This window comes from Chaetura pelagica, unplaced genomic scaffold, assembly GCF_000747805.2.
Source record: "Chaetura pelagica isolate M959 unplaced genomic scaffold, ChaPel_1.0 scaffold177, whole genome shotgun sequence".
Classification (NCBI taxonomy): domain Eukaryota; kingdom Metazoa; phylum Chordata; class Aves; order Apodiformes; family Apodidae; genus Chaetura; species Chaetura pelagica.
Window position 1 is genome coordinate 97,613 of NW_009953803.1, and position 27,700 is coordinate 125,312.

Below are 27,700 nucleotides of genomic sequence, written 5' to 3' on the forward strand. Positions count from 1 at the left end.
TGGCAGAAGCTGATAAAAATCACAGATCTTCAGCTTGTCTTAAAATCTTCACTGGTCTTGTCTCAGGCTTACTAGTTTGGTTTTTTTCTTTTTTCCTTTCTTTATCCTCTTTTATAAACAGCCAAGTGGGAGAGGAAAAGTCTCCAACTGTTTGCATAACGTGCAGTCATATATGGAGGTGCTGCAGCTCCACGAGCAGTTTGTTTTAATTGCTTCAAAGAGAACAGAGCCAGAACAAGTTGTCTTCCACTTTGTTTCCAGAGGGGAAAAAAACCTCAACGTCTGTGGCCTCTGGCATTTTAAAGCAGGATCTGCGCAACGTAGGGAGAGTGAGTGCTTGCTACAGCTGCCAGCAAGGGCAGGTCGCTGGATTCGATCCTGCAAGGAAGCAGAAGAGTCACATTTAATCTACCCCAAAAGGTGGTGGGGCTGAAGGCAGGGGTTGGTGACCCCCCGGTTGCTCCAGGCCCCTGGCCAGCACAGATCCCAGTGCTGCCTGTTCTGCCAGTACAGCTGAAGCCAGCGGAGCGTCCCTCCCAGTGCTGCCAGCTGGGTGACACGCTGCGGCCACCAGATGGTTTCCAGCAGCCCTTCCACACATGATGCTCCTGCCTCAGCTCCTACCTGCCTCTGCGGGGTTTCTTCAGAGGCAACAAACTGGTGAGACAGCAGGTGGAGGGAGGAGAATCAGCAGATTCCTTCCTGCCCTCCAAGTAAAGGGAGCAGTGGCTGGGGGACAAAGCTGGGAGCAGAGGACTGGGCTAAGCTACCTCTGCAGCTCCCTGGGGAGCCCTGGCACTGTGCTGCAGCTGCTCCCCCAGCTCCACACGTGCTCCCTGTGCCTCCTGCTCACCCTGAACTCCTCTGCATGACACCAGACTCATAGCCTTCCTATAAACACCCCCTAAATAGCTTCTCTGCCTGTGCCCCACACCCACAGAGAGGCGTTATGTGCCTTACACGACACAGAGGGTGTTTTCTGCCATGTAGGGCAAGCCAACCTGGAGGAATCAGGTGCCCCCACATTGTTCAGTGCTGACTGACCAACTAAGGAAGGAGCCTGACAAGCTCTGGACTGCTGAGCTCATCTTCCTGCCCAGAGGGAAGAGAGGAAGGCTGGGGGATCCTGGGGATCAAGCTAAGGAGAAGCCCACGGCCATGGTGATTTATGCCACACTACGGATCTAGGCCCACTTAGGAATTAACTTCTCTGTGCTTAGAACAAGCCCGGGTGGAGGATCTGGCAGCTGGAAGCCCCAGGCAGCACCAGTCAAAGGAGGCTGTGATCATACCCCAGCACCACGCCCAGCTCCTTGACGTGAACTCTCATCTGGCCCTTGAGATACTCGGACAGCATCTTGCTTTTGAAATAGAGCTCCTGCAGCCGGTCCTCCAGGTGCATGACACACTGGAAAGCAAAGGAGATGTGTCAGGGACAAGACAGCACCACACCCAAACCTCAGAGCAGAACAGCACAGACCCCATACATCTGCTGCCTTTTCTGTGGCCATGTCTAGGTGAATAATTATTAAGATATTCACTGGCAAGACTCTCACTATTGAGGTGAAGCCTTTGCACATTAAATCAGAATTAACGAGACAGCTGTCCTGCTCACAGAGCAGCATTTGAATGGACAGCTCGGACTGGGGATGCAGTGGCTACTGCAGTGGTGGCTGCAGATAAAGGCAGAACCTTACAGCCTCATTAACCCACAAAATGCAGGGACCCTTTACAAAACATCACCCTCTCTATTGTCATTCATACTTACGAAGTTTGGAGATAAATTATGCTTATAAAGCTGAAGAGTGGAATGAAGCAGGTTGGAGACGAGGCTCGAGACTAACACTTCTTTTCCCAGCTTATTATCAATCATTCTTCTCTGGCTACTGGCCACTTGCACTGTCCACTTGTCCGTGTCTGCAATAATGCAGACAGCTTCTGCAATTGGTTCATCCAGAACAGGATGCTGGAAATAAAAAGAGAGTAGGGAACCCTGAGAATGACCAGTGACAAGGGTCTTTGCACAAAACATGGCTATCCTGGATAGCAGGGATAGCATCTCAGACACTGCTCCGTGTGAAACACAGTCAGAGGTGCTCAGAATTGCCTTCCATCTACTAAGGACAGAGCTCTGTGGTCAGCAAGGCAGACTCAGCAGGACAGGTGCTATTTCACATTTTCTTCCAGGCTGGAAAGTGTGTCACTGGCTGGCACTTAAATATTTTTCTACTTGATATAGAGAGTTCTGATGTGTTATATATTTTAAAAACCTAAAACTGAAAGTATGGAAAACTCAACGTGCTGTTCAACATGGCTGCATTCAAGAGGATGGTTTCATTCCCAGTTGTCACTGGTTTCCCTTTGGTGGGAGGACCAGCAGAGGGAGTCAGGAACCAAGGCTGCGCCCAGCTCCTCCACTCCTTCCTTCCAAGTAGCGTTTCACCTCTCTGAAGCCAGGGAGGTTTTAGAAAGGGAGTATCTGGAACCCCACTGTCCTTCCCCAATGTACTGGGGGGCTGGAGATCAAAGGAACCACCTCTTTCCATAAAGTCCCTCAGGGACTTCACACAGGGTGCAGTTACTCTTTCACTTGAAGAGAAGCATATAAAATCTTTCCTATCCCCTCATGCTGCTGCCTCTGTTGCCTGAAGTTAATGACACTTCACAAACAGCTTTAACATTTGGCCTAAAACACAAGGGCTTAAACCAGCTCCTAGAACAACCACGGGGGGAGCAAAACTCCCCTGCAGGGCTGGGGACAACGACACAGGAACGGCCGCAGGAAGGGTCGCTGTGCCATCTGTGTAAGGTGTGAGGAACATCATTAACTCGTGGTGGGGAAGAAGGGGACATTTTGGAGGCTCCCCATGGATGCTCAGGGCACCAGACCCTCCTGCTGCCAGCCTGGACATGTCCCCATTCCCCTGGGGACACACCCCTCTGCTGGTGACAATGAAAGGGTGAGGAAACACCACACTTCCCAGGCATGCCACAGGGAAAAGCTTCTATGGAGATGATTCGCAGCACACAGGAGAAAGGTTGAAGCCCCTTAGAACAATTACATTTCTGTTGTTTCTTCCTTTTTCACTGGAGGCAGCCACTTTGATTACAACCCTAAACAAGGAATAATGGCCCCAAAACATGGAGCGTTCCTGCTGGCCTCACTGCAGAGAGCACGTTCTGCCCCTCAAGCAGCAGCACCTTGGTTAGACACAGAAAGAGGAGGGAGCAAAGGGAGCTTCTGCACAACCACTGCAGCAAGATCCGGTGCCTGGGAAGAGATGAACAGCAGCCTCATGGTTTGGTCTTGTCTAATATCATGCAACCATCAGCAGCTGCCACGTCCATAGGAGATTATTTCTCTTCAGCTTAGCACAGAGACTCATCTTCTCCAGGCCACAAGCCTCTCAGCTGCCTTCAGCCAGAGCCTTAAGTTTTTGTGCTCCAGATTTGCAGCCAAATAACCACGTTTTTCAGACACATTAATTGAGAGAGGAGAAAAAACTGGTGACCTGGGACTGGAGTAACCTGAAGAGAATTTTGACAGTAAATATTTCCACTTCCAGCGTGTTTGTATATTCAAAAACATTTGCCATTCCCTACTGTGACAAATACATTTACCAAATATAGCTCAATTACCTGCACAGCATGAGACAAATCTGACACCAAACAGTGCCTCAGCTTTTCATCACTTCCTATTCCTTGCAAAACAAAGTCAGGGACGTAGGATGAACAGTAGCCACCTAGTAAGGATCTTCCAAAATTGGCAATGCTGGGCTGGACAGAGTTCACTTCAACTAATTTTGACCTGCAAGAGAGGCATATGAAAGAGATGGACAACAGAAAACAGCACGTTCAGCTTATATAGAGGCTGCATTCTCCCATTTGTCATCTCTCTTCCAACTTCCATTCAAGCACTTTTTTTTTAAAAAGACTTTAAGGTCAGCTTTTGCAGTCAGACCATTGTGGAAGAACAGGACAGGAGCCAAGATCTCAATGCACAATTAATATTTTTTTCCAGACCACTGATCTCTCTATATTCTTTTACAACCAGCAAGCTCAAGAGACACTTTTCCAGCCACTGATGCCAAGTTAGGCTGCATTCCTCCAAACATGTGACATGAGAAGAGGCTGTGTCTTTTTTAGGCTCTATTACTGCTGAATAGTACTTACCCAGGGAAAGGAATCTCATATTCTTCTGCCCAGTCCTCTTGCTCTCCCCCATAATAGTTTCCGCTTGGTCTGCTTAGCTCATGACCTGTATCCTCACTTTCACTGTCACCCAGGGCACTGTCTGAACTCTCATTTCTTGGAATGTCCCAATCAATTCCCGGGGCGACCTTTTTCTCTACGTTTTCTCTGTCCCCATGGGGGACACGGATAGAGATTTTCTCTCTTTGGTCCTGCTCATTAAAGCAGTTTTTGTAGGTCTCTTGTCGAACAGAGTCCATAAATTTACAGAACTCGCTAGGCGGTTCGCTAGCCTTTGGACACAGCTTTTTAGAAAACTCTAACCTACTGTTGTGAGCAAGAAGGTCTGTAGCTGCTTGCCCTGGAATATCATCAATAGTCCGGGTTTCGATTGAACTCTCATCAGTAAAATATTCATCAAACAGACTCATGCTCTCAGCCCTGTACGGGTTTGGATTCCAGCCCGGATGCTCACTAGCAACTTGAGGAAAGGGTTCAGCTGTCCCAGAGTCTCTATTTTGGTCCTCAACAGTTTGTTTAGCTTCACAGATCTGATCAGCAGACACTCCTTCCTCCACTGCTGGCGGGCTGTGATGCCTGGCAATTTGTTCCACTACTGCCTGACTTCTGAGCTCGATGTCTGAGTCAGGTGACATGGAGTCTCCGATGAGGAAAGTCACCTTTGTCTGAGCTTCAGCAGCACTGCAAGGAAACGTGTCACAGAAGAGCTTATCTGGTGGCTTCTTCTCCACAGCAATCCCAGGTGACCTGGTGACACTGACTGCCTGGGTGCCTGGCTCCAGTGACTCTTCACTGCCCCACATGTTTGCTGTGGGCTCCAAGCCAGGTTCTGCCACTACACGTTTTTCTGGGGATGCTGACCCTGTGCACACCACTGTCTCCAGTTTTGTGTCCAGGCAGGGTCTGGGTTGGTTAACATCAGCAGGATCTTCCTGGCAGTCATCAGGAACAATAGTTCTGTTCTCATCTGAGGAAGATTCCAGCTCTACCTTAGGAGTGTTCTGAGCATCTTCCCTCTCTTGCTGTGAAGCACCCTCTATGTTTTGTGCAAGGGAAACGGGGCATTTGCAGTATCTACAGCTGCAGTTGGAGGTTCTCACTTCCTCAGACTCAGTTGGGAGCAAGTTGCCCCTGTTCTTGTGCATTGTAACAAGCACATACTCAGATTCTTCTACTTCTCCTTTCTCCAGCGTGGTAGTTATAACAGTTCCAGGCATGACGATGGCTTCATCCTCCCCGTTTTCTAAAAGATGTGTCTCTTGGAGCTCAGAGCATCTGATGAAGTAAGTAAGGAAATAAAGCAACCTCTGCACCAGGTCGTGCCTTTTGCCAACCACAACTGTTTTTGCTAATCTCACTGGTGATCCAATAGCCCCGTACAGGTCACCTAGAGCAGGAGAGAGAACAGACCATTATTTTGCATCTTTAAAATAACTAATTCTTCTAACAGACAGTTGTGGCCAGGTTTCAAAGGCCAGGTCTACAACAGAAAAATACCACAGCAGAAGAGTGAGGAAGAATCCCAGAGATGCTGCTGGTATTGCTGTAAGGTGACACGCTGGTCAGGGGGACATCTGATCTCACATATTAAGGAGCATTCACACCACCTAACTTCAGTCCCCAGCTTTGGAGGCTTGTCTCCTGGGTTCCTTATATAGTCATGGGACAGAGGAGGCATCTGCTCTGAATTACTCTGGACCGTCTGGGAACTGGGCTGAACTCTCACCCACCAAGAGAAAGCTGGAAGGAGAAACAGACCAATGCCAAGGACAAGGGCGAAAAGGGACAGTGGTGGGTGCACAGCTGAAGCCAACCTGCTTCTCTTTCCTCCCCCTGAGGCAGCATCCAACTCTGGGTTGGATAGATTGTTCTGGCTGTACTCCAGAGCCACCTGGGGAGTGCCCATGCATGGGCTGTGTCACTCCTTTGCCTGCTGTATCAAGAGTATGTTCATTTCTTATCAAAAGGTGGATTTCCATGATTTGCTCTTCCCAGAAGCAGGTTACTGAGAGCAGCAGCATCCCAGAAAAGAAAAAAAAATAACTTCCTTGTAGAGGGAGGACCAGAGGGGGGACTGGAATCCTCCATCATCACCACAGCAGGTGACCTCGAGACCTGGCACAGATGACTGAAGAGGGCTTTACTTTTTGGCTGCCATTTTATAACTGATATTGCCTTAAGAAATTACAGCACATGCTAAAAAAAATAAAAAACAACAGTGATCACCTCTAAGCTTGAAATACACACTTTTCTCTAAATATATTAACTTGTGGGGGAAGTGACAGGCATGCATACACCCCACTGCAGGCACACCCTTTGAGGGAGAGCTGTTGGATGGGTCAGAGATGTTTGCCACATACCCAGCTGTGCCCAGAGGGGGTTGTAGGGGTGAGTTTTGGCCAGCATGTCCACGCTCTGGGAAGAATGTTTTTCCAGGAAGATTCTTATAGGTGGCTGCCCGTTCGGCATGACGGTGGGAACCCAGGCCAAGTGGTTAGTCAGGACTGCAGTCAGCAAAGCTGGTAAAAACCTGGAAGCAAAACATTCAACATCTTTTTTTCCCCAGGTACACACTCAGGATATTAAACTGACACTGTTCTACAGCCTGTATGGATCAGGGATTGCAGAGACAACCTGACAAAGCTGGCATCATCCCTTCAGTCTCAGTTCTTCAAGGAGAGAAGATGGGGCTGTACCTGCCCTCTCACCCCTGCAAAGCTCTTTCTTAGGGCACACATTTAACACAAAATTAAGTATTTTAAACCTGTGGCATCTCAGTTCCTCTGTTTGGCAATAGTTATTAGGCTTCCTATTTTGCAAGCTGCGTGTTGTAAAACATCTCAAACCAACTTTGTTTGCTGCAAGAAAACAGTGATGCTGTGTGGCCTCTGCACTTCAAGGACATCCCAAGCCCTTAAGATCTGTGAGTGTTGATGAGAAGAAGGGCTACTGCTGCCAGACCAGAAAAATAGCTGGGTGCCATGTTCTTTCACACAACTGTTAAGCCATTTAAGCAACAAATGACTCCTCCTTTTAAAAAATAAAACCCCTTAAAGTTTCCAGGGAGGCTGTTGATGCCCCATCCCTGGAGGTTTTTAAGGCCAGGCTGGACAAGGTTTTGTACAACCTGGTCTAGTGGTAGGGTTCCCTGCTCATGGCAGGGGGGTTGGAAATTGATGATCTTTAAGGTCCCTTCCAACCTTAATGATTCTGATTCAGTAGCTCAGCCAGAAAGGCTGTGCCCACACTCTGGCAAAACCGTTTTCACTAGCTAAGCAAGTTACCTGAAAAACCCTTCTGAAAAGCGTCAGCTATCTGATTTATTGTAATTACAGAGCACGGTTTCTGCTCCGTGGAGGGAAGACCTGGCTTCCCAGTCCCCTTCCCGGGCAGGACGAGGGTGCAGAAGCACAGCCCAGGGCCCTGCCTCCCAGCAGATGGTGCTGGTGGCCCCCGCAGGGACACAGGCAAACGCCACCAACTCATGGCTTGGGAACAGTTCACCAGCCTCGGGGGCCCTACAGTTGAAATGTAGCCCCATTTGCTGCCTGGAGACAGCTATGGGAGGAAATCGGTTTGAAAAGGATGCGGGACATTGTTTTTGCTCTTGCTCCCATCAGTATAAATCTTGCTGTGTTTTAAAATAAAGGGAGCGAACAAAGCCAAACAAATGAACATTTAAACATAATCAAGATGTACAGGGCTCAGAATTGCAGGGATCAAATGGGCTAATCCAAGAAATAAGCTTCCACTGAAGAAAGAAAATACATCTAAACCCCTCACAACCTCCTGCTGCAGTGAGGCAGGAGAGGGAGGACCACACTGACTGCTAATTGTCACCCTCCCGCCGGGGGGAGAGAAAAGATGACAAAGCTGGTGGCAAAGCTGGCAGCTGGGGAGCAGCAGCCCCTTCCCCACCCTGCAGAGCAGCTTCCCCAGAGTGAACAGCTGCTCTTGCAGTGCCTTTCCCACTCAAACTTCACATTTGTGCTCATTTTAGGGCTCCAACGGAGCCGAACGCCTTAAAAACTTCCCCTCTTTGTGCCCTGGGGAAGCAGGATGAAGTGTTGACAAAAGAGTAAATTTATCAGACTCTCCAGAGTTCATCAAGAACATTCTCTTTCTCAATTTTAACAACCACTCAGGGCTTTGTCCTGAGGGCAGAAAGGTGAGCCCTAATCAAGCACACAACTTCCTTAGTGGCATATTACAGGAGTCAGGTTGAAGAGCAGTTTGTGGTCAGACAGTGTTACAGACACAGCTCTGACTGACTGTCTAACCCTGCTCATCATATGATAACTGATTTGGAAAGGCAGATTAATGCATTTCATAAGGTGTGTTCACCCCCTTCCAGACATACACACCCATCACATGCTCCCTATGGACATGTTTCCAGTGTTCAGCCTCTACCAAGATAGAGAAAGGGGAAGCAGGTATTTAATGAGTTATTTTCTTACTTCTTCTTTGTTTTGGAAAGGAGATATTTATGGATGGTCTTTTGATTCTTTGATTGCCCAGATTTTAAAAACAGACTCAAAAACTGGCTTGCAATGCAAATGCATAAACATGTAAGCAATTTAAAAACTAAAATCCACCATACTGGTTTTTAGATGCATTTTCCATCAAGAAAGTGAATTCCTTCATGAAGCGATGGCAAAGCTGGTTCTTCTCTGGTGTCCCTGACATCATAGTAAGCCAGACAGGCTCCCCAATCCGTGGCATCGTGTAGAGGTTGCAAATAGTTGTTCTAGAAAACAAAACCAAAACAATCCAGCAGAGTAAACACAAGAAGGAAAGGCTGATACCCCAGCTCAAAGAATTTACTGCAACATTCAGTTCCAGCTGTCATTTCTGTCCGAAGCAGCACTTCTCTCATCAACCATTACCCAAACCATGGTGCTCATTCAACAGGATGAATTCACCCTTCCACCTTGGAGAGCTGAGCCTCGCAGGTTCTTTCTTCATGCATCCACCTCAACTGATCCCAAACACAGTAACATCCCTGTCAAAAGTCAAGAGCTGCCCTGTTCCAAATGGTGACAAAATGAATGGTTTTCTGTTGCTATCTCCCTGCTTTCTCTCCATTTCCTTCAAAACATGCAAATCCTCCAGTTCTGCCTGATTTATGACTAGGGCAAGTTTACGTGTATCTGACCTATAAAAATAGCTTAACTTCCTCCTTGCTTTCAAAAGCTGGTGTGCCTCCAGGCCAAACCCACCCAAGTGTGGATCTCTAGAGCAAAGGACCAGGTTATTTCTTCAGCTTTAAATATAACGTATGAGAGTCAAAGTTACCCCATGATTTCAAGGACTGTGCACCTACCCACATCCTTTCTGTACAGAGGACAGTAAGTGTATGATTAAAACTTTGGCTCTGCAGTAAAACATCAGATTAAAACTCCTCAGATTACTGTTGAACTCCTCTTAAAACCTAAACTAAATTACAGTTTTAAGTACAATGCTTGTGCTATGACACTATGGGAACCTGCATTTTCATCACAGTAAAAAAGTAAGCCTGAAAAAAGCCAAAACAAAGGAAATGACTGATCAATTCAGGCTTCTCCCCAACTCATGCACTATTTTTTTTTCTAGAAGGGATCGTTTTGCTCCACAAGACAAAGATTTACATTATCCCATCATCCCTAGTACCACCCCTGATTTATAAAGATCTTCTCTGGATGTGTTTGTCTAAAAATTTATAGACACTTCCAGAAGTAAAGCAATGGTTGTGCACATCAGGCAGGCAAACACACTCGAGAAGCAGCTGCCAAATCTTCTGTGGTTTAGTGTTTAAAGTGAAACTCCCTGGGAAGCAAGAGCCTGGCACGGCACACGGGGCCGGCACGAGGGGCACTGGGGGAGGAAGGAATTCTTCCCTGGTTATTCTGCAGAGAAGAAAGCAGCTCTACAGTGACCAGGCCCCACAGAGCAGCTCCTTGAAGGGCAGCAAAGGTGCCTGTGCAGAAGTTGCTCAAGGAGAAAGGGGGAGAGGGGAGGCATTTTTGGCTTCTTTTCTTTTTCCTATCAGTTTTCATTAAACACAAAATCCATCCAGTGTGTTCACAGTACTCAAAATTAACCCTGATTTCCTCGGATTTTCAGACATTCCACTGCCACAGGCATGATGGGAAAGCCAGGAAACAGGCAGTGGGCTAGAGAGAGGGAAAAGCAAGTTTCCTTTCTGCTCACCAGCCCCTCGGTGCTCAGGGCTTGTAAGTCTCTGGGGCAGTTTAGGGCAGCCTGGGAGCTGCTCTATGTTACCCTCTGCTGCTGGGCCTCTCTTGGGACAAAAACACAGCCTGGTCACAGACCTGGGCCCCACAGTCCTGCCAGGTTAGACATGAGTGGGGCATGCAGCCAGGGACACAGGCACCACGGGGGGACCGGGGGTGTCTGGCGGCTCTTGGGGCACCTGGATTTCATGCCTTGGCTTTAGTGAGTTGGGACTAGAGGTGGGATTATTAAGGGAAAACTTTCTGTTCACAGCCCATTAACTGGAGTGGATGCTAAAGAGGCCCAAAGAAAGGGAGAAACCCCAAGTCCAGAGACTTCAAACTCAAACACTTTCAAAGCTCAAAACAAGTACTGAAAGTTACACCCCCCCCAGACACAGCTGACCATAGGAGCTGAAGATAAACTGTACAGCTTAACATAAAATACATCTTACTTCTCCTTCACATGCAAACTAACCCAAGCCCAGCCTCTTGCAGCTCGCCTGTTTTGAAAAAAAAAAAATAATAAAAAAATAAACTACTCTATCCTAAAACCAACATATTAAAATATTTGTTTTCGTTGAAAAGATAGACCGAGTCTTGTGATTCGTTATTTACTATTCTGGTAACCCTGGCTGCATCTGCAGCTGATAGTGTTTCCTCAGAGAGAGATCAGATTGCCCTGGGCAGCAGCCAGCAGGCATGTGACTGCAGTGCAGGGATGGGACAAAAACACAGCCTGGTCACAGACCTGGGCCCCACAGTCCTGCCAGGTTAGACATGAGTGGGGCATGCAGCCAGGGACACAGGCACCACGGGGGGACCGGGGGTGTCTGGCGGCTCTTGGGGCACCTGGATTTCATGCCTTGGCTTTAGTGAGTTGGGACTAGAGGTGGGATTATTAAGGGAAAACTTTCTGTTCACAGCCCATTAACTGGAGTGGATGCTAAAGAGGCCCAAAGAAAGGGAGAAACCCCAAGTCCAGAGACTTCAAACTCAAACACTTTCAAAGCTCAAAACAAGTACTGAAAGTTACACCCCCCCCAGACACAGCTGACCATAGGAGCTGAAGATAAACTGTACAGCTTAACATAAAATACATCTTACTTCTCCTTCACATGCAAACTAACCCAAGCCCAGCCTCTTGCAGCTCGCCTGTTTTGAAAAAAAAAAAATAATAAAAAAATAAACTACTTCTATCCTAAAACCAACATATTAAAATATTTGTTTTCGTTGAAAAGATAGACCGAGTCTTGTGATTCGTTATTTACTATTCTGGTAACCCTGGCTGCATCTGCAGCTGATAGTGTTTCCTCAGAGAGAGATCAGATTGCCCTGGGCAGCAGCCAGCAGGCATGTGACTGCAGTGCAGGGAACCCTCCATGCCAGCACAGGCAGCAATGGCACAGAAACCAAGGGCAAGGATTAACTGCCTTCCAGCTCTGCAAGCACGCAGGGGAACGCTCTCCTGCCATTTATTAAAGAACAGAAGCAAACAATAAAAAAGAAATACATAATAAAAAAAAACCACAGAAAAATCAAACCAAACCAACAACAAAAAAAAACAACCCCACAAAACAAACAGCCAGCAAAACACTACAGGGAAGCTGACTGGATTTAAAAAATAACAACCATTGAAAAATCAAATGGGTTCCTTGGCAGGCTGCAGGGAGCAGCCCCCTCCCCACCACACACACACCAGCAGTGAGGGAAAGTTCAGCTAATGAGACTCTGTTCTTGCAAGGGTTCCAGAACATTTTAAATGGTTTATATTTGGAAATGCTCCTGGGAGGCTGAACTCCAGCCTGGAGCTTACAGGCACCTTGGCACCAGCCACGGGTGCAGCAGGGGCTGGGGGGGGGCTCCTCAGCAAACACCTTTGCATCCAACAGTGTGTTGAAACCAAAGGCCAGCCCAAGCAAACAGAAAGGAAACCTGAGCAAAACTCCTCCTGAAACCCTCTGGGGTTTGCTGGCTCTGCATGGCAGTGACATGATGGCCACCCCAGCACAGGATGAACAGGCCCTGGGTGCTCCCTGCCTCCTGCCTCACCCACCCCCAAACACACCTGCAAACCTCCCCAGCCTTACTCCTGGGTTTTACTACCAGTCCCCGGCATCTTCTCCCTGGTGCTGCACCAAAGGAGGCAGATGGTTCCTCCTGGAAGAGAGCAGCCCCCTGCAGCTGAAGGGAAACACTTCCCACCCTCGGTGCTGTGCTGTTCCAGAGCTGCAATCCGAGGGTGAAGCTCAGCATCTCTTTAGGGATTGTTCCAGCAAAGAAAAAGCATCAGCAGTTTATAGAACTTCATTCACAAGCATTTGCTCATTCCTTCCTTCCAAAGACGATTTTTTTCCTTAAAAAGGAAAAAGAAAACACAGACAAAAATGCTGCAGTGAGTGCAGGAGCAAGGCTACCCCAAGCAGGGAGCCCAGATGACTCGGTGCCCATGCACAGGGGTTAACCTGCCCCACTGAGCAAAACGCACCTCTCAATTCACAGCAGCATAAGCTGCTTAACAATTACTGGGATAAAATAAGATCAAATTTGGCTGCCAGAAAGCAGAGAGAGGTGTTTCCCTAGGCCCTGTGCTCAGTGTTTCCTTGCCAGTCTGTGTATTTGCCACACAGGTATTACAGTCAGGTGCATAATCTGTATTATCAATGTGCTGCTCTGGCCTCAGGGCCCGGGGGACTTGAAACGTTTATGCAAGTACAGTAGCTTATTTCGTAAGTCATGTGTCTGCCCAGCTGACATCCAAAGAGTTTTAAGCCTCTAAGTCAAGTGGCAATGGCTAAATCCATCAGTGCTTTAGAAAATTAAAAACTGCTGTAAAGTGAATAATGACTGATGGGTAGGCCTGGAGCTCCCCTCCAAGCTGATGCTGAATTTATCAATAGCATCCATTTGCAGAAGCAGCCTGGGCCGTTCAGGAAGGCAGCTTGGCTCCCTTCCCAAGGTCAGACAACCAGAGCAAAGGAAGGGCTCTGTTTTGCTGTCTTCTTTTCTGCCCCTCAGCCCTCAGTGCAGGCAGGTACTGCCTGTGAGTGCCCAGCTGGCCCTGCAGCCAGCTCCCTGCCATGCCCTGCTTGCAGGCTGTCCTGCAGCCACAGCACCTGCCCTCTTGCAGGTGGCTGTGGTACCAACCATCACACTCCCTCCTCCCTCCACTACTGATCAACACACAGTGTGTAGCTGCTCCCCCAGGTGATTTGAGGTGATCCTACTCACAGAGGGTGCACGTCAGCTACACTTGAACCTCTGAAAGCCTAGAGTTTTACAAGAAAAAAAACCAACCAACAACAACAAAAAAAACAACCAAAAAGTTCTCCTTAAAAAATAAGTTAAAAGAAATAAATAGACGGCAACGAGTTAAACCAGCCCAGGATTATGCTTCAGAAACACCAGCCCACTGGAGTCAGCAGCCTCCTTCCCCTCCAGCACAGTTTGCTAAGAGGGCAGGAATCAACACAAGACTCAGGTTCACCAAAGGACGCAGGCTCCTGACTTCCCCGTGACTCCAGGGGGAAAGCAGACGCCTGAGGAGATAATAGTGGCCTAAATGGGTTTGCTGACCCTGTGCCAAAGCATCTTTGCACCCAGCCTGCAGTCCTGGAACACGCCTCTTTTTCTCCTTCCCTCCTCCAGACACGCATCGCTGCGCTTTGAAAGGCCAGTGGCTCTTGCCTGCTCCAGAAATGCTTCTCTTGGTGGCAGCCCACACTGTCCCACGGCCACCCGAGGCACCACGGGGGGACAAGGGCCCTGCCTGCAGGGCCAGCCCGGGCTGGGGGCACCAGCTGGTGCCTCTGAAGGCAAAAAGATGAAAAAAAAACCCAAACAAACCAGAATTGCCGAAGTCTGCCCCCTCAGAAAATTCACTTATAGGAAAATTAAACTGGATTTAATTCACCTCCTTTACACTGTTAGAGAGTAATATTTATATCACCATGGAAACCTCTGCATAAAACTGGTAGTTAGACACAGGTTTCCAGAGCGGTTTCGCAAGGGCCCTGGCACGTGAGGGACACGGCGGCGGCTCCGGATGCTCCCAGTCCTCCCACGTCCCATGGGACCTTCTTTCCCTCCTCAGCCTGACAGGGGCAGCTTCCCTCATCCCATCCCAGCTCAGCACCCCTGAGCTTCCCTCCAAGGAGGAAAAAAAGCTAGGAAGGGGGATTTGGCTTGTGTTCTCAGTGTTATTTTTCCTATCGTTCGAGTCAGGCCGCGCGCCCCTCCCCACCGCTCTGGAACTGTTTAACTTGGGAAAACAAAGGAGAACGGGCAAAGTCCAATGAATGTGTCTTGAGGGGGAATGGTTTGGGGGAAATTTGGGGAAAACAGCTGGGGAGTTGGTGTTATCAGGGGGCAGGAACGCAGAGAAATGGCTCCGGGTGAGAATGGGAGGAAAGGCAGCGCAGGGCTGAGGGAGCAGAGGAACCACCGTGGCTGCTCAGAGTTGCTGAACTCGTCTCGGCTCCCGGCAGTCACGAGCTCCCTCCGCTCCCTCTTGGCACTGCTGCTCCCATCCCTCTCTTCCCGCAGGCCCACGTGCTCTCTCTTCCCTGCCTCCTGTCCCTACTGAACCTACCCTCTGCCCTCCCTCACAACCACCCGAGCTGAGGCTCTGAAAAAGTAATAAACAAAAATAAAAGACATTGTGCCTTGATCCTGCAACATCACCTAATCCATGGAATTCAGGCTGTAAGTGGAATTGTAGAAAAATGAATGAGCCCTCAGGATCCTGCACTGTTCTGATCTCAGGGTTGTTGTTGGTTTTTTTTTTCCACAAGAAAAGCCTTCTGTCTTCTATAAGGTCTTTAAAAAGCAGCTCTAGACTGGCTCTAAAGGAAGTACCCTGCCCCTCCCCTCCGAGAGGAGATGAATCACTTGAAACAGACGGATTTCAGCTTAATTCCCTCCCCATGACTTAAAACTATGAAAAGAAAATACAGTTAAATGCCAGGAATGTGCTTATCTACGTTACTTTGTGTATTAACTGTTGAATAGTGATGCTCTGCAGGTACTGATAGCACAAGATTAGAGGGCTGCATTTTACTGTGTGACAAAGATAGTGCTTCTTAGTAGCTGGTTATCTGAAACTCCTTCAGAGCAGCATTTAGAGCCTTGCTTTGCTCACACATCAGGAAAACGGACACTAGAGGAGGATTTCCCTAACATGGCTTTGCAATTCTTTCCACCCCCCCAATCTCAATAGGCCATGAAAGGTAATTTAAGATGTTGCTCAGAGGTTGGTTACTACCTAAAGCCCAGAAACCTTTGATCATCTACGTCCTGTTCACACCAACCCCCGATGGATACACACGCAACCAGCTTACAAAGCCTCAACACCACCAATACCTTCATTGGACTTAGTTTTGCAGAAGACTTCAGACATTACATTCCTGCACTAAGATCTTTCTAAATCAGACACGAGTGCTTTTGAAGACAGACACAAAAGGCAGGAGACACTCTGCTCACCTGAATTCATTGAGGGCATCAAGGATTCTGGTGTACGCCAAACTGCGCTGGCTGGCATCAGCTGATCTGCGACTCATTTTCATAGCCTTGAAAGCAACCATTAAGAGACAAGTAACACACAGCTACAGAAGCATGGAAAATGAACACGCAGTCATGTGTCTGACTTTATCTTTCATGCAAATAATTTTTTTTTAAGTGATAAAACGATGGTACAAGTGCCAGCTTTCATATCTGGGGGAAGATAGGTGAGGCACATGCACTTGCAACCTCTGCTTCTGTGCTTTTCATCATTCGAGGCATAAAAGGGGTCAAAGTTTTCACTGCAGTGGCAAAGTAACCACTAAGTGCTTCCTAGAAGAGTGATTTGAAGCAAATCTAACTGCACATTTCAAACTTCAATCTTTGAAAATTTCCTACACATCAGAATCAGGGGGTAAAATAAAGGATAAAGATAAAAGTTCAATATTGATTTACAGCCTGGAATAGGCTAGAGACCGGGTCTGCCATCCTTTAGGCTGACACAGCTGAAGCAGGGAGGTAGATGTGGCCTTAAAAGCAGCTTTTCCCCTTGGCTGATCCAGGGCTTGCTGGGAGCTCTCACAGCCCAGTGACTGCTGCAGCTTTCAGCACCCCCTGTAGCTAGTGCTGCATGCTCCTTCCTCACCCCATGGTGTGCTTTTGCTAGCAGTAAGAAACACCATCAAAGCTGTTGTGCAGCAAAGCTCTCTTCTGGTGCAATTCCAATACCCCACAGCAAGTTGATCCCACTTTGTTAAACTGGCAACAAGACTTAGGAATTAAATCGGACAAGGTGGGGGAAACGTAGAGCAATACAAGTGCAGGAATCAAAAGAGACTGTGTTACCTGTTCTATTGCGCTCTTCAGTTTGTTCATGTGACTCTCAAAGAGAGGAAAGTGTGAGAAGAAGAACTCATTAAATTTGTTGTTTTCATCTTCATCTCTTGAGAGTGAAAAAATAACTCCAATTGCTATCTTTTTCTTCCTAACAATCCCTGGGCTAGGACCAGAGCTGTCATCTGACAGGTTAAAGCTTTCATCCATAGACCTTGAAGCGTGAAAAAAATAGAAAGTTAATGTAATCCTCTGCTTAAAGTTGTACTGTGGTTTCCTGTGTAATTCAATTCCTAAACGTTTAACTTCAATAAACACCTTTTGTTTGCATGTGTTGTCAAATCATCACCTTTGATAACACCCACTTTGCAATTTTTTTTCAAGCAGCCATTAATTGATCCTGCAAGCACAAAAGCTGGAGCCAGATCCCAAGTCTTTGTGGGATCTGGATATGGTATTGTAGTTCTCTGTCTCTGCCAAGAATTTGTGTTTTGAGTAGGATTTTAGGGCTTCTTATCCTCCAAAGTACAGCCTACAGGTCTATGTTTTGCTGAAGGCTTTTTAGTTTGTGCAAACCCAACGAATGCCACAAGGAACACAGATACTAAAAAAGATCAGGCGTTGAAGAGCAGCCTGACTTACACCTCAGTAAATACCCCACAGAAAGCAACAGCAAGAGCAGATGTACATATGCAAGAGCAGAATCAAGCTGACAAAGGTGGAAAACTTGTGGGCAGCAACCAGCATTTGCATTCCCATCTCACCATCGAGGGAAGACCCCGTTCTCCAGGCTGGTTGTCTGGCTGCGACGCCAACGCCGCTGGTAACTGCTGGCACAGCTTTTGTTGAACGAGGAGCCCGGGGAGGGAAATGGAGTGATGAGCAGACTGCTAAGAGATGCTGCAATCACAAGAGGAATACATAAAAATCTCTCCAGCATAAAGAGCATCTGGAAAATAACACTAGCAACTAAACAAAGCCCCTCAAGATAAATTGGTGTTGCTAATCACGCGCCTTCTCTTTTGCTTATCTATGCTTATCTCAAAATAACCAGTTTACAGTAACATGGACAAGATATGCAAGCACTGCAAGGGTGGGACAGTCCTGCAGCTTTCCCTTGCAGACAGTACAGAGGCTGCTCCTTGCTCATCACACCTGAACATCAGGAAAGAAATTCTTTGTGGAAAGGAATAGCATTCATCAACATCCTCAACCACCTTTCCAATCCTAACCTGAAGTGTCCAATATCCCATAACTGAGGGCAAGAGGGGAGTGTTGTGGAGGCAAATTCATGTTCCAGCATTACCATCCTTCTCCATTGGAAGAGGAGATCACAACTGGTATTGTTTAGAAATGCTGCAAACTCATTTCAAGACGCAGGTTGGCCTGCTGATTTGCAGCAAGGTTCAATACATCCCACTGCTGGTCAGATCACCGCTGCGAGGTCCTAATGCAGCACCCCTGGCACCTACAGCATTGCTACATGCACATACAGCTATGCTTTAATGCTTCTGTATAACAAACAGCACAGGAAAACCTGTTTGATGATGTCCAGACATCTCAGTGACAAATATCTTTCGTGTGCAGAGGGTTAACACACAGCACTGACATTACCCGATCTCGCTATGCCGCTGTCCCTGTCCTCATTCTGCTCCCTCCCAGGCATATCCATAGGGTTGCTGTGAACTGTAAAACAAGGAATACCAATTAGCAGGGGAATATACAGTTCCTTTCTTGTTTGCAGATCTCCATGTAATTAATGAAACAAAAACATGCTCATTAATTCAGATCAACAGCACTGCACAAGGCCATCACCAAGAAAGGCTGCTTAGCTGAACAAGCCAAAACAGTTCTCTGAAAAGTTTGAAAGTATTTTTTGGAAGTTCATGCACTTACTTTAGTACAAACTACCACTAGTACACTTTGGTTCTTTACACAGATATTTTTCAAGAAATTTTTAATGTACCAAAAGCATGTTGGTTACAACCACAGTATTCAGTGTACAGACAAAAAACACCAATGAACAATTCAATTTGTATACCAGCTTTCTCAGGTATTGTTTACATGATTCTAAAAGGATTTTACAATGCTGTCTTGAAGAAAATAAACATTTTTAAACTGTGAGCAGTGCATTGGTTGTTCAACTAAGCCATAAGCTGTTCAGATTCACAGTCTGCACATACACACGATCAAAAGTGTATCAGGCTCAATAGTCTTTAAATGTGATCTATTTTACAGATGTGTGTGAAATAAAACCTATTCAGCCATGGAAATAAGACCCAGCCACTAAAAACAAGAAATGTCCACTTCAAATCAACTTAGGTTAGCTTTAGTTTTTATAGTGAGGTTGAAACAAGTCCAGATCAAAATAGCTTGACGCTATTGTGAAATATTATTTCCAGAAATATGAAATCCACCACTGAATATTATTTCCAGAAATATGAAATCCACCACTGAATATGTTTCCAAAACAACACAACCAAACAACCCCAAAGAGGACTATTAAAATGCCTGCTGTCCTCTGGGGGTTTAAAGCATGCATCCAGAAAGGTGAGCAAGCAGACATCACTGTCCATTTTGTATTTATAAATAAAATAAAATGAAAAAAATAATTAAAAAAAATATATCTTATTTCCAGGGCTAAACTACAAATCCAGACAGTTTTGTCACACCAGCTAGACTAGCCACACAGCACAGCACACAGCAAACCTGCAAAGAAAGAGGCGCTCCGGATCAGGCGGAGCGGACCTTGCTCTGAGAATGCCCGCCTGGGGCTGCAAAGCTGTGAAAGACCTACATGGCAAAACGTAAAATACACATGAAAGAATGAGGTTAGTAAAGCAGAACAGTCTGTAGGGAGGGGGCCAGGGCAGGGAGAAGATATAAGCCAACGGATATGCAGACTAGCGTGTGCAGGAGAACAGCTCTTACACTTAATGAGAGCGTTGGTTGATTCAAGAACCCTGCTTTAGATAGTCTATAGTTGACTACACAGTAATGACAGAATTAAAAGAATAGGCCCAGCTCTACACTGTCTCCCATACCAGGATGGGGTTTCCCTCCAATGCTTTTAATTACTTTTTTTAGTTGAAAAATGATGAAGGCTCAAAGCCCAGCTCAATCACAAACAGGAGATTCATGGTGAAGTGTGTTTGTTTTAAGATCCACACTGGTGGGGTGGCTGAGGAACCCTGCTGGGGTGGCTGAGGAACCCTGCTGCTGAAGGTGATGGGCAGAAGGAGGGAGCAGGCAGGCAGAAACTGGTCTTAGAACCAGAAGAAACTTGTAGGCTGGAGGAGTTGTTCTAAGAACAATCAGGACATCAGTTTAGTGAAATTATCATATAGAAAATAAATGTTAGCAGTCTTAGTAGTCCATTTTAAAATTAAATGTCCAATTAACATATCTACTGAATTGTAGATATACCAGGGAAGGAGTGTATTTACTGTACACAGTGCCAGGAAAAATGCATGGGTATTTTTAATGAGTTAATCGTCAGTCCCCCTCCTAAATTTGAGGCTATTGCTCTCTCAAAGTCTGATTATACAAAAATCAAAAGCTGCACCTCAACCAAGCTCCCTTCCACTCTCTCAGGTCTTCACTCATCAAAGGAAGGGACATGACCAGTGCTGCTTTGTTGGTTTGTGTGTTTTTTTTAAACCAGCATATCTAAAAAAAGCAGCTTGTAAATAGTTCTCAACCAAAACACACAGACCCTTCTCCTGTCACAGGCTGGGTTGGGCGGGTTAGTCAGGAGCAGCCTTTGCTGCTCAACACCCTTGTTAGAAATGCTGCAGTTACAGATTAACTTCTTCACCTCCTGCACCCACAGTTCCCCCCGCGCTGAGATGGGAACTGTCAACAAACACTGTGGAACCCGCTGAAAACTTGTGCGGCTCAACTGCAAAGAAAGGTTCAGCATCCTCTTCTAGAAGGCAACCTCGTTCCTTCTTGATGCCCACCCCTGCACCCAGATGCCTAAACCACTGGGGCAGATCCCAGGGTGGTATTTCCATCCACTTGGTGGGGAAGAGCCGCCCTCCCTATGGAGCCGGACACGGATGAACATGTGGCACTGGCTGCACCTCCATCATCCTGAGCCCACACCCAGGAGCTGCGTTATCTGAATTTGAGCTTGCAGTTTAGATGGCACTGGTGATACAGCAAACTTCTGCCAAGCAGAAACCACAACAAAACCCCAGCAGTAGATGAAGTGAGGTCCTTCAGATGAGGCACCTCACTCATGCACTGCGAAAAATCACAACTGAACTCGGAAAGGAATTCTGAATGTTAAGAAGAATGCATCTCTGACTGTCCTGACTTGGTAAATTCAGGAAGCACTTAATAGGTAATAGGTTCTTGCAGCTTTATTGGCTTCCCTTATAAGTATTAGGAATTATTTGAATGAGGTGTACAGCTTTTGAGCCTGAAAAGCATTTAAGCCCATGCTTAGGTATAAGTCTTACCCAGGTCAGTGTGAAGGAAAGAAGTAAACACACCAAACACACCCAGCAAGAATTAGGACCATGTCAAAGCCAGAAACCCAGTTACAGAAATAAAGTCACCAAATTCACTCTTTGCTTCCAACCCTAGAAAAGTGTATTTTACATACAGCAACATTCTGGAAAGCAAATGTAAAAAGAAGCCCCTTATTCCACCTACTACACCAGACATTTACTTGGAAAGTCAATACTCTAAACCAAGGGCAAGGAAGGATGTGCTGAAGAGCTTGCCAGGACAACCAAGCCCTAAAGTACAGTGTCTTTACTATCAGCTTCACCATTCCCACAGGGAAAAGCCAAAACCTTCCCCCCTTTCTGTAACCTAATGGTCACAGAGCCTTCACATACAGCACTTCCACACAGCCCAAGAACCAAAGGTGCCAGACAGCCTTTCAAGGCTGCTTAGCTTCCATGGACAGAGAGAGAGAAAGAGGAGAGAACAAAAAGATATTCTGTCTAATCTGATCAAAAACTCCAGTGCAACCAAGCAAGCTTAAGATATCAGGAAATAAAATCTGTAATTACCTATATTCCCAAGAAGTCCATTCATAATTGTGCTGTGGTCAGGCTTTAACGTATTGCTGTCTTGATTAATGAACTCAAGACTGTCCTGCAACCTACAACAAACATAAAACATACAACAGTGAATTGCAGTTCAGTAGAACACAGTGTTACTTCCTGACAGCCCAAATGGAACAGACAGGATAGGAACACAGGCTTCTACTAGATAAAAGCCTTCATAGCCTAAGCCACATTCTCAGGTGGGTTGATTAACACACAGAGAATTAAACATCCAACCCTCTGAAGCCATATGTTTTTATAACACTTTTTTCTTCATTTTGGACTGAATTCCCCAGCTCCAGTGTTCTTGTTCTATCCTCATCCCTCTTCCTTTGGTGGTTGCAGGTACTTCTGTTCCTTACATCAAGATTCACCAAATCAACATTAAAGGAATGGTTCCCTCCTCTGTTTACAGCAAAATGTGGTGAAGACAACCACAAGGTGGGAATCCCAGTGACAGGATGTAACAGACCAGGGAACAAGAAGTTATTTTTCTAGAGGAAGAGTCTGGAAGGTCAAAAAAAAGCCTTTTGTGTTCTTACATTCATCTGCTTGTGTGCAATAGATGCAATTTGTAACAGACTCACGTATTCAGGCTTCCATAGATGCTGCTTCCTGTGCGAGCTGTGAAAACCTTGCTGAGCATGAGCTGAGGAGGTGAGCTGGAGGACAAAACCAGAGGGGTCAGTCAGCAACACAGGGCCAAGACAGGCTTTGCTTTCCATTTCACAGCCCTCCAGATTTTTTAGGCCTCAACATAACAGCCTTTTGTGTCAAAAGTGACATCATAGTGACTTCTAAGCAAACCCAGAAATTCCTTTCGCTCCGAGCTTGGGACATTCAGTGCCTCTCATGTCAGCACCAGGGAGTGACTCTTCTGAAAAGACCAGCAGTAAAAAATTAAACTTACCGGATCTGGTGAATTTTCAGTGTGGAGCCCTTGTAGCTCATGGCCACAGAGCCAAACATCATCTCTCCAAGCATGTTAGCATCTGAGGAGCACCGAGAACCCTGCAAAAAAAAAATCCCCACCCGCATTTGTTTTTAAGCATTTCAGAAGCATCTTTCTATTAAGGCAACACACAACTAAGGAAAATACTCATTACTTAAAAGATAAACATGAAAATACCTCACTATAACACTGTTGAACATGCTGTGTTGAACAGTTCAGTAAAGATAACGCAGGCATAGAAACTTATCTTCACAGTGAGATGAATCCCAAAATCATCCAACAAACATAACCCATCTACAGGGGATGAGCAGAATCAAACTGTGCTGAGTCAGAGGACTACAATTTTTATGAGTAAGAACCATTAAACCTAAGACTTGTTTCTGCTTGAGAAGAACAACCTCAGGTTCACTGGAGATCTTACACAGACTGTGCAGTAGAGCCAAGGTGGCCCAGTCTTCCTTGGCAAAGACCGATTCCTAACTTATCATGGATGCTATTTAATATTTCATGCAGCTTTCCCTGGTGCTCCTGTGATGACACCAGCAAAGAGCTGCAGCACCATGATGCCAGGCTCAAGTTGTGCAATCCCTGCTTCTCAGTTGTCAGAGCTTTGCTGTGAGGCATAAATACAAAGGAGGAATGTCACTGTGCTGCATCACAGGGCAGATCAAATACTGCAAAGAAAAGCCTAAAATTAACAAGTTACTCAGGGCAATCAACTGGAGACGACTGCTCAGCTGACAGTCATCTTATTTGTATACTTCCAATGACTGAGATTACTGTCCCTTTATCCAGGGCTGTTTCCTCTCCAGGCTAGCAGTGTTATTGCTGGCTCTCCACGTGTGCAGTGCCCTGAATAATTTAAAATACCATCATCACTCACTCACAGAGCTCAGGCAGTTCCCAGGTGAGGTACTTTGGTCCTGTGCAAGAGAGCAACACATTTCCTTTAGGTGCATGATAACTAACAACACCTCTTTGGAGTCATCCTTCCAAAGGTCCCTAGAGCCAGTCACAGAAATAACCTCATGTTTGGAAAATGCTAAGTAGTGTATCTCCATATCCCTTACCCAAGCTCTGAACAACCAGGACCCTCACCCCAATTCCAGGCTTGGAATGTATCTCAATCTTTTGCCCAGGGTGAGACAAGGAGCTTAGAACACAGCCAAGGACAGGGTGTCCACACCTCGGATTCCTACCAGGACTGAGGAGTGGTAAAAAAATGACCACTCAATGTTGGTGCTCACACTAGCCCACAGAACAAGGGCAGGAACAAAGAAATGCTCATCAGCCAAAAGGCAACACACTTAAAAAGCTTCTCAATTTTTAGCTGTTCTCAAGCACTCTCAATTAAGATGATGGTACTTTAACACACATACTATTAACCTCTGAAATCTGCTAGCACTGCAAGAAGGCTAGCAACCACAGTTACAAAAATCAGGATGTGATTGCAAGGTTTGTCAGTGTCCATATGACAGGGCTAAATCTGATCATTAGCTGGGTCTCAGAGAAGTTTCCATCCCTGCCTCCCAGGATACCATCCTGCCTAGGCACTGTAGGCAGCACTGGAAAAACAACTTTAACATCAGTCAGTATGACCCAGCAGCTCCAAGGAAACACAAGCATGGATGCTAATGGCTCTAGGAAATGATAGGTCTGCTAGCATCATGAAATCTTGAAGTAAGAACACTGCAAATTACTACAGCCAAATGTTATGATTGTTATTTTTAAATTTGTCACAGATCTCCAAACTGCAGGACTCTTTCTGAAGAAATGTCAAGCCCTTGATGGCTGGTTTTGGTTTCAACTTTCTGCTGTTGTGAAAAATCTAATCCTAAAGCTGAGGCAAAATACTTTAAGTATTGATTTTCTTTGTCAGGCAGCTGAATTTTAAAAAGCAAGTGAAAATCAGCTGCTTTCAAATTTAATTACAGGGGTTTCCCTTTCCTCTGAAAGGCAGAGACAAGAAATGCTGAAGGCAAAGAGCATGATAAGATGCACCCATGGCCTGTTTCATGTCTGGCATTTCATCTACACTTCATACCAGTAATTTTACCATGCATAACAAAAGATGCACAAACTGAATGCATTTAATATGGAAACACTACTACAGCCCCACATTTTGGGCCTTTAACACTGCAAAATAAAGGTCACTCGAGACCGAAGTAGAGTGCAATCAACTGAGGAAAGGGGTTAAATATTAAAAACTCAAACAAAAAACAGCCAAGGAGCATCTGGCAAAAAGGGCACAACCTCCGGCACCAACAGCTTGGACACAAACCAACTCCCTAGGTCATATTTACAAACTCACATAAAAACTGATCATAAAATTCCCACAAGTGTTTGTTATTGCACATTAGCATATTAGAAGTAGTAAAATCTGCATGATTTGGAAATCCCATTTCTGAATATATTTACAGCATTTAATGTTCCACTTACTGTGCATGTTGTCCTAAGTGCATTTGTAAATTAAAAATGTACAGCAGAGAAATAAATGTCAAGTGTTGTGATCAACAAATCAGAAAGACTCTCAGTCCTGACTACACTGACAAGAGGTAACACTGGTGTTCTAATGAACAAATAATTGTGGGCAAGCTTAGAACCACATCCAGCTTCATCTTAATGGATTCTAATCACATTTGTGAGGGATCTGGATAAGACATAATTAAAAACATGGAAGCCTGGAACAAACCCCTGTATTCCACCTTGCAGTTAAAGTTGCTCATATATAGTCAAAATGTATTTAAACAAGGAGACACGAAGAACTGCTTTTAATGTCCTACAGTACTATTTGGAGTTCCATTTTATAGCTTTAAAAAGCAAACCAAACCAAAACAAGCAAAAGAACATAAAAATACTGCAAATACACTAAGTAACTTCTGAGGTTACCAGAAACAGCAGTTAGAAGATAGGGCTGCCTGATGCCTGGACAAACTAACTCTGGCCCTTCTGCATACAGGATACACCATTTTATTGAGCAGTAAAGAACTGGTGTTTATGGCTCTCTGCTCACTTGCTGGGGATGCCTGGGAGTACAAGACAGTTTGCAACAAACACACTGTGGAAGATCAGCTGGAGCTGAAAATGTCTTGGAGACTTTTTGAGCCAGTCCCATGGCCACACATCAGTTCCCCTTGGTACCATTTTAGCTAAGTGATACGCGTGAGGAACTGGGGACTTCTAAAGGAAAACTTTCCACAGCTTTAAAACACACTGTCATGCCAACCACTAACATTAATTTCCTTTAATAACGTTGGCCATTGTTTGCACAGAGCCTGCCCAGTAGGAGAGACAATTTCTGGATAGTGGGGGGCATCATTTTTCTTGGTCACACAATGCATGAAGGAGGTTATTTTGTGCACGAAGGAAGCTGCTGACAGAAATGTCTCTTCCTTTCATAACCGCAGCTAAATGCCCTTCCAGGAAGGGAAGAATGGAAAACAGATCTTCAGCCACCTTACTAAGGCTGTGCAAAAGAGTCTGATGAGGAGGAGAAAACAAGAATATGCAGCTCACCAAATATAGCAAGAGCTAACGTGACAGTGGGACAGTCAGCACTGAAAGGTTCTTCATTTCTATCTACGGTAGATTAAGACATCAGTAGTACTGTACTTCAGAAGAGGTGGTGGAGATAGCAGCTTCCCTCAAACACACAATTACTTCATTACAAAGAGTGGAAGGGCTTAGTTCTATTTTAGGGTGGCTTAATATAAAACACTTGTGATCCATGGAAGGAGAGATGACAGAAATATATCCGTGTCAGATGACTCCAGCTACTCTCCTGGCCAAACTCTCTTATGTAAAATGTAACTCAAGTGCACCGAATCCCTTGTCATAAAGCTGTTACACAGACTATCCCTATAGACACCACCTTTCTCTCCTTGTTTCCGGGCATTCAGCAATAAAGCAAAATAAACTACCTAATCTGTACCAAGATAAGATATTTGTGCCAAGTCTGATGGCACCGAATGAGTGTTATCACCCGGGTCATAAGACAGAGCAAATGCCCTGGAGAAATCGCTGCCATTCAAGACACATCCCAAGAGAACCAGCTGGCTGGTTTCAGACTTGTTCAAACCCAAAGCTACAGAATTCAACATTACTGAGTCAGAACCAAAGTCTGATGTTGACTGAAAACTGCTCTCCCCCACCAACCTATAATTTCAAGCATTTTTAAATGCTCGGTACCTCACCTGCTGTTAGTGTTTGACATGGGTTATGCAAAGTGAAGGAAGTGCAGCTCACCTGGTATTTTGGACATTGTTCTTTTGGATCAGAGAACGAGGAGGATGAGTTAATTGAGCTGTCCAGGGAAGAAGAGCTGTCTCCTCCAGGCTTCAGTTGGCAACATTTCCCAAAAACTCTCACTTGAGCATCACTGCAGAGTTTCTGCAATAGAGACAACACATGTGACACACCTGTGATGGCTGCTTAGCAGCACTCCCCTTACCTGTTCAGGTCAGACATTTCACAGCTGAAAGGCTCCAGGAAAATAGTTAACAGAATATTTATTAGTGTATCCTGCAGCCTGGCTGTACAAAGAAAGCTGAGCCATTTCACCTCCATTAGCCAGGAGCAAACAGGTCGCTCCAACTCCATCTTCCTAAGGAGCCATCCACCTCGAAGCTTCACAACTGACATTTTTAGAGGCTGGATTAGGAGGCAGGATGGCACCAAAGCATTTAAAGGAAGGATGGCAACAATAGGCTCCATCTGTCTCCATCCCGCTCCCTGTGCCCAGTGGGGCGAAGGTGACACAGCAGTGTGACAGACACAACCCTCCAGAGTGACAGTGCTGGCCAGATCAGGACAAGGAGCATGTCAGAGTGTCCAGGAAAACACACAGACTGGGAATAACCGAGTGAGAACAACTCAGAAATCAACAGAGATTCATGTAACAGGGATACGTGGACAGAAAGGATACTGTT

The 27,700-nt window shown here is 45.9% G+C and overlaps 1 protein-coding gene across 1 annotated transcript in view; it reads right to left on the bottom strand.

Annotated features, from left to right (window-relative positions):
* Positions 1-299: 299 nt before the first annotated feature.
* FNIP1 (folliculin interacting protein 1) overlaps positions 300-27,700 on the bottom strand; it is a 42,121-nt gene continuing 14,720 nt past the window's right edge. Inside the window, exons 3-18 of the mRNA XM_010001211.1 lie at positions 27,018-27,161; positions 22,731-22,831; positions 22,408-22,482; positions 21,785-21,876; positions 19,467-19,550; positions 18,372-18,443; positions 17,522-17,657; positions 16,770-16,971; positions 15,906-15,991; positions 8,813-8,959; positions 6,573-6,742; positions 4,174-5,599; positions 3,640-3,808; positions 1,769-1,966; positions 1,293-1,408; positions 300-378 (exon numbers count right to left, since the gene is read on the bottom strand). Coding sequence (XP_009999513.1) covers positions 300-378; positions 1,293-1,408; positions 1,769-1,966; positions 3,640-3,808; positions 4,174-5,599; positions 6,573-6,742; positions 8,813-8,959; positions 15,906-15,991; positions 16,770-16,971; positions 17,522-17,657; positions 18,372-18,443; positions 19,467-19,550; positions 21,785-21,876; positions 22,408-22,482; positions 22,731-22,831; positions 27,018-27,161 — 3,297 coding nt within the window. The remainder of the gene's footprint in view (positions 379-1,292; positions 1,409-1,768; positions 1,967-3,639; positions 3,809-4,173; positions 5,600-6,572; positions 6,743-8,812; positions 8,960-15,905; positions 15,992-16,769; positions 16,972-17,521; positions 17,658-18,371; positions 18,444-19,466; positions 19,551-21,784; positions 21,877-22,407; positions 22,483-22,730; positions 22,832-27,017; positions 27,162-27,700) is intronic.